The sequence below is a fragment of the Paramormyrops kingsleyae genome, chromosome 22, assembly GCF_048594095.1.
Source record: "Paramormyrops kingsleyae isolate MSU_618 chromosome 22, PKINGS_0.4, whole genome shotgun sequence".
NCBI lineage: Eukaryota > Metazoa > Chordata > Actinopteri > Osteoglossiformes > Mormyridae > Paramormyrops > Paramormyrops kingsleyae.
Window position 1 is genome coordinate 8,128,510 of NC_132818.1, and position 14,438 is coordinate 8,142,947.

The window sequence follows — 14,438 nt, forward strand, 5'->3', positions numbered from 1 at the left end:
GGACTAAGAGCAATTGTAAAAGAAACGTCTGCATCATTAAATGGGCGGCTTCTGTCGTGTCGATAATTCCATATATGTTTACATTATGTTTAAATCTACTTATTAAAGTACCCCAATGCTTGACGGCTATTTCAAAGAACATACGTTTGTTTCGGGAGGGAGCTGAAACTGAAGGTTGTTATCGCCTAATTTTATATGTTTGGGTAGAAAATAAGATTCATTCTCCAATCACGGTTCGTACAGCCGTCCGCAGGATGATTGACAACCTGCTCGACGAATCACAGTCACTTAGCTCTGCTGCTACTGGAAATTGGCAGATATTTATTTTATGGATGTTACAGTGACAGCATAAATGAACCAATCGCGTTTAGATACGGCGCACATGGTTAGTGAGTGCTGTGTCGGTTAACCACTGGTTTTCAACCCATTTGGCTAATTTACCAATGCAGTGGGGGTTAGGGTGTTTTTTTTCGTGATTTCGTACACGCCCCCTGAGAATCTGCCCGATTTCAATGAGAAGACGGTAGAAATGGATAGCAAGCAGCCTGGAGGTCAGTTCAGTTCTAGCGACAAGTGAAACGTATTAAACATTTCGGCATGCCGACTGGCCTTCCTATTTCATTTTATTGCCCCAGCGGTTTAAACAAGCTGGCAGGGACTCCCCAGAAGCGCAGAGGAAGCCCCAGCTCTCATAGGCAGCTGCTCCTGCGTGCACTTTCAGAGGCTAGCTAACTGGTAATGGTGAAGTTAGCCACTTTAGTTGTGTGCATAGGCGCCAGCTCGGTGGTGGTATGATTACTCAGACATCTAAGTGACTCAGTTGCCATTTAGTCACTGGTCTCCGGTGGTGTGGATGTGGGTGGATAGACACCATACTACATTTATTTAACTAGAGAAAAGGTAGTGTCGCAGTGCTGCCAGCCTCCGTAGACTAGTGTATGTTCCGGGTAAAAAGTAATACTTTGTTGTCGCGAGGCGTGCATATCGTAAGCAGTGATTTTAAGATTATGATCGTCGTTTAGTGTGAGACAGCCAGGCAGGCTGTTAAATCCGCGTAGTTTTAGCTGCTTTTGTTGTTGTCAAGCTGTGTTCTAACGCTAGTAAGTGTGGTTTTGTCCTGGACAGACTCGGTTGGAATGACAGTTACCATTCGGATGCGTGATCAGTTTTAAAACATGGTGTATTATATATACCGCTATGCTGCATTAGATAGTGAATGGATGACTTATGCATTGTCTGTGAAACTCTTGATAAGTTGCCAGATGCGTTACGCATCTCACACCTACGGTTTAACATGAGCTCTTTCGTGAATAACGAACCAAGAGTGTAACGCGAGAAGACTTAACCTTTATGTTAATTTGGGCGAAGCTTTTATAAGCTGCAGTTCCTGTCCCCGTCCAGACTAACGTGTTTAACGTTTGTGTGCCCCGGTTTAGGTGCGGGGTCCTGGAGCTCCGCAGCCCCTTCGAGCAGCAGCGGATCCGGTGCCTCCGGTCAGTTCCCCGGCTGATCCGCACCGCATAGCATTTACAGATACGGTCATCTTCAATAATAGCCATACTTTCTGCTTTCTTTCGTTTGTTGACTTTCATACCGTTTCCTTAGTAAATTCTTTTAGCTAAATCCTCATATGTAATCCTGCTGTGCAATCTGGTTTCTTTCTCCGCAGAGTCTTATCCGAACGCTAGTGCATGGCAAGGCAAGTGTCATATTAACGTCCCTTAAGAGTTTTGCCGAGTGTTTTGTAAGGGTCCTGAACGATCCGTCCATCCCAGCAGGTTATGAGGGTTACGGCTTCTACAGCGCCCAGAGCAGCAGTGGTAGTGACCCCTCTGCAGACCAGTATGTGTATGGGAGCTCCTGGGAGCCCCCCAGGGGCGGCACTGAATCCGGAGTGGCCATGAGCGGGAAAGAGGGCAGGGGAAAGGGACAGCAGCAGGGCGGAGGGGGGAGGAGCAGCAGCGCTGGTGGCTCGCAGGCAGACAACCCAGACTCCATCATTGCTAAGATCAATCAGCGCTTGGACCTGTTGGCCAAGGAGTCGGGAGGCAAGGAAAGTCAGGAGAGGTGAGAATCCCCTGATGCATGAATTGTTGCAGCATCGATGCATGACAGTATCAGTCCTGTGTGCTGCGACCGCAAAACAGAGTAATGCATCAGTTTTTTTTAATTGCAGCAGTTGCTGTGTCAAAAGGGAAAAAAATTACCATAATTTTACAATTAAGTCCTACGTTTTCTTAATGCATGCCGCTAATGACTTCAGCAATTGTCATTCTATTCATACATTTTAATTTAGCCTTTTCTACTTCACGCTGCATTATTACTATTTAGCCAATTTTAATTGCTCTATTAGCTCAGAAGTTTTAATAACACTGTTGATCTTAAATAACACATTGATCATTTGTTTTAAATGAAAGCTGCGTGATCCTTCTCTCCCGTCGTGTGTGAGCTGAGCCCTTATTTCTGCTGTAATTTTTGCCAGCCCGCCGCTCCATCTTATTCTGCTCCTCTTCCCTCTCTTCTCTCCCCCCCCCCCCCCCCCTGCTTTTTCTCACGCAGCACTTTCAGGTTTGAGTGCTTCCAGTCCTACATGCTCCCAGCCGACAAGGAACAGTCTGTCTCCTCCTCGCTGTACCGAGAGGCGACTGCAGGGGGCAGCAGCGAGGCCACCGGGGGGGCTGCTGGGATGCCGTCGCCTGAGAGCGGCTCCCCTTATTCCCGTGGCCGCGGCGGAGCGGGCCGGCGGGAATCAAGTGGGGCGGGGGAAGCGCGATCCAGGGGCAGAGGTGGCAGGGACTTCAGTGCGGGTGCCAGAGCTGGCCAGCACCAGCAGAACCGGGCCCAGAACCGTCGTGGGGGCGGGTACTGGAGAGGCAGAGATGCCCCGCCCCCTCATCAGCACCTGCACCACCATTCCCAGTTCTCCCAGCACTCGTTTAGCTGCTATCCCTCCTCCACGCCTCCTTCGTCTTCCTCCTCCTCCGAGCGACTGTCTGCCTGCTGGAGTGACCAGAATTACATGGGTTCTTGTGGAGCAGGCCGGGGTCTCCGGGGGCGGGTACCGTCACTGTTCCCGCCCCCTTACTCAGAATTCTATGATGTGCCGCCGCCCCCCTTCCCCCCACATCATCTGCATGGCTCCACTATGATGGGCGGTTTCTGTCAGCCCTATGGTGGACCACAAGGGGGCAGCGGTGCATGGAACTGGAACGGGAAGACCTGGCCCCGAGGAGATCGAGACGGAAGGGTGAGCAGCGGGCGACGGCACCGGCACCCCCAATGTATCATCGTCGTGTGTTTGGTGTTTCCTCACATCTTCATCGTTCTATTTCCGCAGAGGCAGCGAGGAGCCGGACCTCCGACGAGGAGCGCAGAGGGGAAGAAGAGGCGTTTCTCCCAGACCTTCGACGACCTCGAGGCCCACCACGCGGGGACGGGATCGGAGGAAGACGATTACGACCAGAACCCATTCGCTCAAAGTACTATGCCCACGCAGATCGCGCACGGTTAGCTTATATAAAAAGAAGTAATGCCAAATTAAAAGGTGTTGATTTAGTGTCTGGGGGCTGCTTTGCGTTTTTTCATTTTTTTTTAGCCCAAGCTACATTTTAAATTTGTGCTTCAACGCTGGTGGCTTGTGAATTTTTCAGCAGGCAGCGTAATCTGGGTGTTGAGTTACTGTGTCCTGGGAATCGCAGCCAGCTGGATCAGGGGGGGGTTGGATTTATTTAGGGTGTGATTCGACGGAGAGAGTCCAGGCAGCGGTGGCCTGGGCGGGAGGGAGAAGCAGGATGCGTGTGTTTGAATAACGTTCTTACACATCTGTGATGGAGGACTGGCAGTGTCTTCATGCTAAACACATGGCGATTGAGTCTGACTCACTCTTTGTCTTCTCACAGACGAAGACGACGACAGTGAGGTAAGTGTTGAATCTTTTGTGTGATTTGGATCTGTAGAAGTTTTTATATTTCGCTGGTCAACCATTAGTCAGGCTGTTTGCTTCGGTGGTTCCTAATGAGACTGGATTCCTCACCGGATTCTATACCATTGTTGCATAGTGCATAAACCAGTTTACACCTGTGGGAATTAAAAATCAGTTTTTATATGAGAGTGTTAGAAATGGCTTCCTGTTTACAGGTGCTTGAGGAGGAAGCTGGAAAGGAGGCAGAGAAAACTAGGACAGGTGCACATCACGCCACCCCTTCGTCTTCTGTACAAAGTTAATGCGTGAAATGTTGTGTAAAAATAGTTCTTAGTTCGTAATTTCTGTGTTGACAGGAGATGAGGAAGAGAATAACGAAGAGGCAAAGAGGAAGAGGGGACGCAAGAAAGAACGACAGCAGAAGGATCACAGGTACGATGTGAGCCAACACAAATACCGTGTCTCCATGTTGGGTTGGAGATTGAAGATCCATGATCTGCCAACTGCTTTCTTTCCACACACAGGCTTCGCTTTACCTGCTCGATGTGCAAGTTCAGAACAGTGGAGGAGAAGGACATTCAGAGCCATCTAGAAGGTCGCTTCCACAAGGATATCTTCACCTTCCTGGCCAGCAAGATCCCAGAAGCCCATGTCAAGTTCCTCCAGGTGGGGGCGCCATTGGCAAACGTTGGGCGAGAAGTGGCACACGGCACCGTGCTCTGTGATCTCACCCTGGATGCGTTTCTCCTCTCGTCCCCCATCTCTCCAGGAATACACGGTGAACCGCAACAAAAAGATATTAAAGAAGAGACAAGACCTGCTGAATCAGAGTGAGACTCATGAAAAGTCTGACCCGTTTATAGGTAAAACAACTGCAACTGCAGCTTCCTGTCTGAATAAGAATAAGAATAAGAATAATAATAATATTGATGATAACACGCTATGACCTTGTACTGAATAAGCAGAGGGATGAAAATAACGAGAATGATAATTACTTGGTTGTGAAGGAGCTGAATGAATGCAGCAGGCAGCAGATGCGTGTCGCATTGAATGCACATTTGATGGTGCCGCAGGTGCGGGCCAGGACGAGTTCCTGAAGCGCATCGAGGCGGCGCACTGCATGGCCTGTGACATGGTCATTCCGGCGCAGCACAGTCTGCTGCAGCAGCACGTCAACTCCCCGGAGCACCTGTGCAACCGTAAGGTGGGTCCTACACTGGGGTCGCGATGAGATTTTAGCTTTCGCTTGATTGGTGTGCAGAAGGGGGCTGGATGTGTTTGATTGGGTGAGGTCAGAGGTCAAGTGCCTCTAGTCACGAGTAATTGGTTAAGGGTTGTGATAAGGCAAATTCTCTGTATGTTTGTGTGCGCAAGTCAGGGAGGGATGGAGGTCAGGCAAGAGCATCAGCTCTGCTCTCGTTGGTTTTTCTTCATTAAGTTGTGTATTTGTGTTATTCTTTTAATGACTCTTCCGTCAACAAGGGTGCCGATCCCGTCCTCCAATCCCAGATCTGATTTGCCATCCAGCTGTCACAGTTATCTACCCATCCCTGCATTCACCCATCTTCTATCCTCTTAAGCGTTGCATGGTTGTGGGGTGGGCGGGACCAAAGGCAGGGCACCGATTAGTACTGGGATGCCAGGTTATCCAGTCACTTCGTGTTTTCGTCATTAACCTGCCGTCTGCCACAGGGCATCACTGAGCACTTTAAGAGGTCCAGCCTTCCCATCGCTAAGAGCATCCTCAACAGCAGCAACATCAGCAGGATGCTGGAGAAGTATTTAAAGGTACGGCTCTCCAAAGGTGATCGGCAGCATCACACTTCCTGGGGAGCCTGTGTGTGTGTCTGCTGATTTGTTCATTATTGGGCTCCTGCCGCTTTAAAGGTGGCGTATCGCTCTTTCCGCGTCGCTTTGGACAAAAGCGTCTGTGAAATAAGATAATAAAAAATGTAACATAAATGTTTCTCTTGATAGATGCTGTCCTGTGAATTGCTGGTTTTGTCTCTGCGAGTTAGTTGTCTGTTACAGTATTTTACACTCCGTTTGGGATTTCATGTTCTAAATCCATTTTTAAGCAATAACACGATTGGTTCTAATAGTTTGGCTTTGAACTTTGCAGGTGTCTGTCTGACAAATCAGTTACATTGTTGTTATTCTTGCAAAAGCTGTTCAAAGAGGGGATTTTAGTTTCTTTGTCATTTTTAGTATTTAAATATGCCTGTTATTTTTCTGTCTGCTTTCTCTCTATCACTAAACATGTGTGTGGCCCCCTTCCATCAGGGAGAAGACCCCTTCACAGATGAAACAGGCGATCATGACCCAGAAGATGACTGCCACCTAGTGAAGGCCAATCCTGGAGAACAAGGGGCTTCCGGGCCCAGAACTGGGGCTCTGCTTCACCCGGGGGCACCAACTGGCCCAGAAGGTGCCAAGAATGATGGGAATGAAGATGAGGGGTCAGAAGAGAAGGGGGTTCTCGAGGAACCACAAGAGTTTTTAGAAGAGTACTTGGATGAAGAGGAGGAGGATGAGGGGGATGCAGTGGAGTAAAGACTAAGAAGACTAACAGTTTTGTCGCATTATGTTTTTGCAGTGTTATAAGCTGCCCAGAAACTAGATTGATTTCTGCATTTTGTTTGAGACACTGGGATTACCACCGTGTCAGAGATGATGTCATAAGGAACTGTGAGTTTAGATGATGTCATAAGGAGCTGTGAGTTGTTGTAAATCTCATAAATGAAGGTGATCATATTTGCATAAAAAGAATCACCCCTGGAAGCACTAGTGGCAGTACTGTTACCCCCCCCCCCTTACTTTTCTGTATGCAGTAAGATTCCTCAACATAATTTCTCAGTCATGAGCAGTTTTGCAAACACATGAAAGGTTTTCTGTGTGGAGAAATTTTTGGACGGAGGCTGTCTTTCCAGTTTCACTGATACCAAAAATGTTTATTAGGGCAAGAAGTGAAATCTGTTTGCAAATATGTGATACTGTGAGCTGCTCAGTTTTCTAAAGGAGATAAAGCTTTAAATCCCTTTGCCAGATCCGTGGCGTCCACTATGAACTTTACCCCATTCTTCAGTAAATTTGCACTAGTAACAATTGACCTGGTCTGCTGTACTTATTATACTTGATGAGAAAATGTCAGTCCGTCTGCCGGCAGCCTACCCCCACGGAGGAGAACTTGAATGGCCCAAATGCTTTGTTTTTATGATGGATTCAGCGGGAAACAAACTAAATCAGGAGCTTTGTGAGCATTTTGAGAAGCCAGCAGGACACACGGACAGGAGTATTTTCTCTGAGATTCTTAATATATGATATTAGCGTAAGATCTTTCCAACTGGGGGCAGAAAAAGGAAGATATGAATAGAATGCATGTGTGCTAAAGAGGTTCAGTGCCTCGAAACCAGCAAGTAATAAAGGTCCTGCCTTTAAGCAGTGACTGGTCCCAGTCTAATCCCTTTAATTTTTTACAAAATACTCTGGCTTTTTTTTTTTTTTTTTTTAAAAAGAGAAATAATAATAATAATTAAAAAAACGTACTCACACATACAATAAACGTGGGTGGTTTAGAATGTTTCGTGTGGTTTGTTTTGTTACATCATAAAGAAGGTGAGCACCCTTACATAACTAACATTGAAGACAGAAACAATGGTTTCCTGGCAACAATGCAGCGTATGGAGAAATGTAATAATGCTACTTGGTTTGATTTTTATAATAGAACAAGTTATGAGACTTTTAGTCTCAGTACTAAGTTCTTGATCCTGTGGAGTCTGTGGATTTGCTTGCAGTCCGGAGTGTAACACTGACCCCGTACACTAACTCCTCCCCCCCCGGTGATGACGATCAATTTCCCCTCCATGTTCCAGATACACACCAATGACACTTAACCAAATTACACTTTTATTCCGTCATGCCATCTTTCCTCAGTCAGGCGCTCTGCTCCTCGGCCTTAGACTTCCTGCAAAAGATAAAAATAAATAAGGAGTGTTTTGCACGAGGCAGGAGAAACTCCGTTTGGGTCCTGAAGGGTAACCAGGTCGTCTGTCTCTGCAATCAGGGCGGCTCCATTATGGTCGTACTTGATAAATTTTGAGTTCGATCAGCAGCTGGTTAACCTCAATAAGAGCCTAAATGAATGGATGATTTTTACTGACTGTTGTATCACACCGGTTGCGTGTTACCCTGAAATGCGGCCAGGTCTGTATCTCCCTGTAGAGGGTGTCCCCAGGGCAGGAGGTGTTGACCAGCTGACGGTGGCCGTGCACGATGTAACCAGGCGACAGGTGGCCGCTTCCCACTGCACATGCGGGCAGCCGCTCTCTCACCAGCTCCAGGGTGCGCGGCGATGGCAGGCAGCTGGTGAAGTCTCCGATTATGGCAACGCCGTAGCCCTTCGAGTTGTGGCCCAGGGTGTGGGCACCCTGCCAGGCCCAGCCACGGCCCTCGTAGATGTTGCCATCAGATCCGGCCACAAAGCTGAGGTACAGAGAGCAGCATGTGGAGACCAAGGACGCTGGAGACGATTTTGCATTTAAGACAGCCGACTGGCCACAGATTAATGGCTGAAGGTTTGTGTCCTGACTCACAGTGTGAGCGGTTCACACTTAAACTCCATATTTGTGCTGCTTTTATATCTGTATAGAGGATACACACGTGATGTCACAGGAAGTGAAAGTCACCGTGGTCACGCCCAATAAGTGGCAGCGTTGCTTTCAGCTTGGATACTGCGAAAACACATCTAAAATGGGAAAGCGCTGTTGTATGTCTGATTGTACAAATTGGCTTAACAAGAAATCAGACCTATTTTTGTGCTGAAAACAAAAGAGAGGCGAATGAATCACTGCAATGCGAGTCCAATATCCGAAATGTGGATTTATGGTTAACATTTTGCATCAGTTATGCTGGATTTTTTGGGCAAGCTCATATCTTAAATGATATACTGTATTAGCTACTCATCAATTAAATATTCAGCATCATTACTTAATATTCTGTGTCACTGTAATTTTTCATCAGCATTTATCAGCAAACAATGACGATCAGGCTTGTGCTCTATAGACAATGGGGGCTGTTAGACAGTGTGGCCGAGACAGTTTTCCTCATAAGTGACTGCTTCCCAAAGCTACTGCAGACAGTTAGCCAAATAACTTCTAAAAATAAAATTTTTACAAAATATGTTATCAGGAAATGTGATTGCTGGCCACATATCAACGTCCAAGGTCTCCTGGTTCTTTGGTAAGTTGCACAGATTCCTGTCGAGTCCAACTGCCTTTCATTTAAATTTAAAATCAGCCACAGTGCAGCATGTTTTTACACTCAGTCTGTCTGAATGGGCGTGTTCCGGGGAAAATGACGTCAGTGCAGAACCTCTATACGAACTTAGGGTCGGGGCAAACGTCACATGCACTGGGGCTCTGAATTGCTGGGACCGAGCGGCCTGTGACGGACTGGCTTCCTGTCTCGTAGCACACGCGACGCTACCTGTATCCGATGTCGTCCCAGCCGTTGCCGTCCTGGTGGAAGCGCTGCATGGACCGCATGTCCGCGGCGCACTGGTCAAAGGAAAGGCAGGGCTGGCCCGGTTCGTAGGTGTGGTGGACGTACATGTAGGAGAGGGGCGGACTTAGTTGGGTAGGCGTGCCTCGGTAAGGCTCCGCCCCCCACTGGCACCGGGGGATGATGGTTGGACAGTCTAGCGGAGAAAGGTGGGGTTACCTTTCTGATATGATATTAAGTCACAACTTCTCTGTCATTCATTTTTGCCATAAAGTAATGAATAACAAGGATTCCCTCCTTTGTTGTTGTCATTTTGTTTTTAACCACTACTCTACCCGCTGCACCCCCCTTTGCCACACATATACTCACTTGCATACGATTGGATGAACTCCTGCACGCCCTCCTTCACAATTCTCTTGGACCCCACCACACGGACATCTCCCATCAGCCTCCAGTGTGCCTGCATCGAGCTCATCACCTCTTTTCGCAGTGATGCGGCGCTCACCAACTCCCTGAAGTTGTCCCTGCGGAGGACGCTGATGAGACGGGGGGCGCTGTCGAGGCCCCCGGGGCCCAGAGAGTAGCTGTAGTACTGCTTCAGAAGGCCGCTCAGTGTGGGGGGGCGCTGTGTGAGTAGGGAGATCTCCTTGCCAAGGATTATTCCATCCATCCCTCCGTTTATGAGAGCCTCAGTAGCCAGGGAGGGTTTCCCTGGCAGTGTGAACATCGCAGGCGAGGTCACGCTATCCCAGCAACCACTGGGGCCGAGACGCTGAGGGAGCAGGGAGTTATGGAAGGCCAGGAAGGACAAACCCAGGGTTCTGGTCAGGGCAACAGCATGTAGTGCATCCACCTTAGCTTGAAGCCCCGCCTCTATGCCCAAGAGCAGTGGCGCCATGGCAACCGTTGTCCCATCACGGATGAGGACCACTCCCACCTCCTCACCTCCTTCGCTCACCCTGTGCCGAAGCGCTTTGCCAATGAAGTCATCGAATTCAACATTCAGCACCAGAGCCGCCCTGCTGTAATCATCATTCGCACTGCCCAAGAAGCTCTCCGCGAACAAATCCCCGTAGCCTGCGAGATGGCGAAGGGCTCTCACTGTTCCCAGGGGGCCCAAACCCGGGTTCTGGGCCTCGACGTGCTCCAGCACCCTGATAAATTCATCCATGTGCCTTGGAATGGCAGCTGGGATGGGAGAAAGATTTGTGCGTGAGACAGACGTTTCAGAGCAGATACGTGATTCACATTTAAGATAGAGTACACAATGACAGTGCTAGAATCTTACTGCAGATATCAAATACATTTACTGCCACAGAGATAGCATGTTGTTTTCCTATAAAATACTGCTTCCAGTGTTTAATCAGCAGCTCTCAGGCCAGTCCTGAGTAACCACACTGTCATTACATTATGTTGTTACGTCTGATCTCCCTTAACATCAGTATAATACAACTGTGTGTTTGATCTGTTGTTGTTAATTTCAATAAAGATACTACTTAGTTACTTCACTAACCAAGGCCAAATAATGTACCTTTTACAATTAAATTTTACAGTTTAATTACCCTCCGAGCCAAAAAGCCATTTTAAAACTTTCTTACCAATGCACCTCTAAAATAAAATTCAAGAAACAATTACATTAGGTTACATCATTTATGACACAAATTTAATTTGAAACAAATAATCTAAATTATTAAGAGTTCAAATGGAACAAAAATTGGCATATACAGTTACCCTCCATGGTCTAGTGCCTTAAAATAAATAATAAAAAAATTATAATTACCATTGACTTTGCTGCCAATAATCAGCACAGCCAGCGTCACAAACCATTTCACAGGAGACATTTTGCAGGATGACAGTTGCTCTCAAACTATGTTCACCAATAATTGCCTCGGGTCTCCCTAAAGATATTTATATACACACTTTTAACACAGGTCAACACAGAGATATAGTGCATGATCCCAGTGTTTGTCGCACCCTGTGTAACAGTTTGTGGGGAAAAACACACCTGTTTAAATTTCCCAAGGTCTTTTGTGCTTAATGTCGAACTTCTTGATAGTGATTTCATTTCATGAGCTGGAGCAATAGGAAACCTATGAAATTGTAATGCACTGACTATATACAGTACTGTGCAATAGCAGTCAAAGAAAATTGTGTCTAAATTATATTTATGTTGATATAAAACTATGATATGTCTGTCAAAGCGTGCCAGCTTAGCTTAGCCACTTCAGAACCTCTCCTATAGTCACCCTAGGATTTGCAGTAACCGTCCATCACCCATGTATTTTTTTGACTCGGCCATTATCATACCATGGTTGGCTAATCAATACCTCATCAATGTATGTCCTTTATCATTTTACACACACACACACACACACACACACACACACATATATGCACGGAATTTAAGTCAATATGTTACTGATCGTCGTTTTTTGGTATGGTCCTCTCCTTATCGAAAACATACTGATGACAACATACTTGTACACTGGTAGGACACGAGCAAACAACTTTACAGGAAAGGACGAGATCTGACTACTGCACGCGGTGTTCCATCTATACCCTCTACTGCACGCGGTGTTCCAACTATACCCTCTTGCACAAAGACTGCATGCTTATGGTGAAGCAAATGCATGTAAAGAATATATCAAACATACAACAACTATATCCAGCGACGCATTATTTTAATCGGTGTTAAATGTGTAACTACGTCGCGTGCAGAAGACATCACATTAAAACAATCACCTATAATGTACGAGGTATAAAAGGGTGTAACACTGAGTAAAAATGACTACGCATTGCCCTCTAGCGGACATTGTAACACTATGAAAAATACGGACTCTTTGTTTTTGTTATTAAAATGACATTTATTTCAAATATGCCAAAATATCTATATATCCATGGTATTTGATACAGTGAATGGCAGAACCTGTACCGTCCCCCCATGCTCAGAGCTTCTCGTGCACGGCTACCTTTCACCCACAGTTAAACAAGGGGAAAATTACAAGAAAGAGACAGTTTACACAAAAACCACGACACACGCAATTAATCCCGGACGACTGCAAATGCGTGCAAGGTATATTTTGCGCAACCTTCCGATTACTCTCCACATGCGCACTAAGCCCCGTTTTGCGTCCTTAGCCGCCTGACCCGGAATAGGAAGTTAGGGTCTGCAGTTCAAAACATCGAAGCTCATCATAAGCAGGTAGGGCTTCAGTGAAATTAATCAGTTCGATGCCTGCAATGCTTGAAATATTTATTTAGTTTATTATAGATAAATGTACTGCATGAGGTGTCCTGTATAACAAATCCAGCATTTTTTTGTACGTGATCTTGTACATCATACGGCCCGTCAGAAGCGCGACCGATCAGCCAGCTGCCGGTTTTACCTGGACTTGTCGACTCAAGTGCTGGATCCGTTTGCACTGACAGCTTGATGCTAAGCTGCATAAGCTAAATAAGATATTGCGAGTAGAAGCTCCCGTTGCAGTGTAAGCCGCAGGCTGCAGGATGGACACCCGCTTCACCAGGGGCAAATCGGCGATCCTGGAGCGCTCCCTGACCAGGCCCAAGACGGAGGTCAGCGTCAGCGCCTTCGCGCTGCTCTTCTCCGAGATGGTGCAGTACTGCCAGAGCCGCGTCTACTCCGTGTCCGAGCTGCAGGCGCGCCTCGCCGACCTGGGCCAGGGTGTGGGTGCCAGCCTGCTGGACGTACTGGTTCTGCGAGAGAAGAACGGCAAAAGAGAAACTAAGGTGCTCAACATACTGCTCTTCATAAAGGTATGCTGTGTGCTTGGCGCGCGCCCTGTCCTTAAAGCATAAGTGGGAAGCGTTTTGTAATAAATTTATTATTATTAAAGATTGCTACATTTTATTTACTTAATGCACAGGAGCACCTTTCCAAAATTAGTAAGGAATAACGATTTAACAAATTGTGTTTTTGTATTTATATAAAGAAGAGCACTGTTGGTATTGCACGAATCAGTGTGCATTGGCAAGATATCAAGTTTATTGAAAGTTGCATAGTTTAATATAAATTATTATGACTGTCAGGTGTCTGTATGGAAGGCCCTGTTCGGAAAGGAGGCTGACAAGCTGGAGCAGGCGAACGACGACGACAAGACGTACTACATCATCGAGAAGGAGCCGTTGATCAACGCCTTTATCTCGGTGCCCAAGGAGAACAGCACGCTGAACTGCGCCGCGTTCACGGCCGGCATCGTGGAGGCTATCCTCACCCACAGCGGCTTCCCGGCTAAGGTTACCGCGCACTGGCACAAGGGAACCACGCTCATGATCAAGTTTGACGAGGCGGTCATCGCGCGGGACAAAGCCCTGGATGGAAGATAGAGGGGGGAGTAAGCGAGCCTGGGAATGGGGGGGGGGGCAGAATCAGTGGGGTTTATGTCTCATTTTGAAGGGGGTTAATCCTGCAGATGTTAAAAATAACTTTGTTTTGATTCTTCTGGAACCAGGTGAGGTGACCTAATTAATGACATTAATAAAGCAGTTTTGTGCTCAGGGGGAGTGAAACAGAACTGACTCCTTCACCTTTGCAGACTGGAGTTGAGCCCTGACACCCCGACGCTGCATGCTAAGTGTGTAGCCTTGTCATCCACCCAGTGACCAAGTGGCTGAATTTAACTAGTTAAATTCTAGTTGAACACGTCTCTGCTGACCAGCTTAACAAATGACCGGAGAAGAAATGTGCCGGGTGACCAAATCTGTGGAGAAATGGTTGATCAGTAGGTTGTGTGTGTGTGTGTGTGTGTGTGTGTGTACATATTTTTGTGTAAAAATTGGGCAATTTAGTATCAGTTGTCTCACCTGATATTCTGTTGGTCTGGGTTTTGAATTGCTGGTTTTTGTTAAAGTGCAGTTCCTCATGTGCTGAAATGTGAAGTGTTGAAATAAAACAATATATATTGGAAAATTATTGTAGAATTATTTTTTCGTAGATTTGATAATGTATAGCATTTTTACCTTTTTTTCTTATGTGTTTTTTCTTTACACATTTCCT

At 46.8% G+C, this 14,438-nt stretch overlaps 3 protein-coding genes across 12 annotated transcripts; 2 read left to right on the forward strand and 1 right to left on the reverse strand.

The window, feature by feature from the left end:
- The first annotated feature begins 426 nt into the window (after window positions 1-426).
- LOC111856332 (A-kinase anchor protein 8-like) lies at window positions 427-7,031 on the forward strand. 10 transcript variants are annotated; one of them, XM_023836202.2, is made up of 14 exons: window positions 427-551; window positions 1,437-1,493; window positions 1,670-1,699; window positions 1,776-2,067; window positions 2,560-3,247; window positions 3,338-3,506; window positions 3,900-3,919; window positions 4,138-4,183; window positions 4,279-4,354; window positions 4,447-4,588; window positions 4,692-4,785; window positions 4,996-5,126; window positions 5,615-5,710; window positions 6,206-7,031. In XM_023836202.2, exons 1-14 carry the CDS (start codon window positions 530-532, stop codon window positions 6,473-6,475), a joined length of 2,133 nt encoding a protein of 710 aa, XP_023691970.1. In that variant the 5' UTR covers window positions 427-529; the 3' UTR covers window positions 6,476-7,031. The 10 variants fall into 10 exon arrangements, with proteins under 10 accessions (XP_023691970.1, XP_023691972.1, XP_023691974.1 ...); XM_023836204.2 differs by having other exon boundaries at window positions 4,282-4,354; XM_023836206.2 differs by having other exon boundaries at window positions 3,338-3,479.
- A 780-nt stretch (window positions 7,032-7,811) lies between these two features.
- On the reverse strand, window positions 7,812-12,462 carry pglyrp6 (peptidoglycan recognition protein 6). The gene is made up of 5 exons (XM_023836208.2): window positions 11,202-12,462; window positions 9,791-10,609; window positions 9,407-9,617; window positions 8,110-8,404; window positions 7,812-7,886 (listed from the first exon to the last, which is right to left on the reverse strand). The coding sequence occupies exons 1-5, from the start codon at window positions 11,260-11,262 to the stop codon at window positions 7,878-7,880; spliced, it is 1,395 nt and encodes a 464-aa protein (XP_023691976.2). The 5' UTR covers window positions 11,263-12,462; the 3' UTR covers window positions 7,812-7,877.
- Window positions 12,463-12,579: 117 nt separating this feature from the next.
- Window positions 12,580-14,351, forward strand: trappc5 (trafficking protein particle complex subunit 5). Its single transcript, XM_023836209.2, has 2 exons — window positions 12,580-13,198; window positions 13,472-14,351. Exons 1-2 carry the CDS (start codon window positions 12,929-12,931, stop codon window positions 13,766-13,768), a joined length of 567 nt encoding a protein of 188 aa, XP_023691977.1. The 5' UTR covers window positions 12,580-12,928; the 3' UTR covers window positions 13,769-14,351.
- Window positions 14,352-14,438: the final 87 nt, after the last annotated feature.

What these genes read in the sequence shown, in the direction of transcription:
- LOC111856332 (XM_023836202.2), top strand. Translation starts at nt 530, where the DNA reads ATGGATAGCAAGCAGCCTGGAG. An exon ending in GAGGAGATCGAGACGGAAGG is followed by an intron (nt 3,248 to 3,337) that starts GTGAGCAGCGGG and finishes CTATTTCCGCAG; the next exon opens with AGGCAGCGAGGAGCCGGACC. An exon ending in GGCAGAGAAAACTAGGACAG is followed by an intron (nt 4,184 to 4,278) that starts GTGCACATCACG and finishes CTGTGTTGACAG; the next exon opens with GAGATGAGGAAGAGAATAAC.
- trappc5 (XM_023836209.2), top strand. Translation starts at nt 12,929, where the DNA reads ATGGACACCCGCTTCACCAGGGGCAAATCGGCGATCCTGGAGCGCTCC. An exon ending in ACATACTGCTCTTCATAAAG is followed by an intron (nt 13,199 to 13,471) that starts GTATGCTGTGTG and finishes TATGACTGTCAG; the next exon opens with GTGTCTGTATGGAAGGCCCT.
- pglyrp6 (XM_023836208.2), bottom strand. Translation starts at nt 11,262, where the DNA reads ATGTCTCCTGTGAAATGGTTTGTGACGCTGGCTGTGCTGATTATTGGC. An exon ending in TATTGGCAGCAAAGTCAATG is followed by an intron (nt 10,610 to 11,201) that starts GTAATTATAATT and finishes CTCCCATCCCAG; the next exon opens with CTGCCATTCCAAGGCACATG. An exon ending in GTTCATCCAATCGTATGCAA is followed by an intron (nt 9,618 to 9,790) that starts GTGAGTATATGT and finishes TTTCTCCGCTAG; the next exon opens with ACTGTCCAACCATCATCCCC.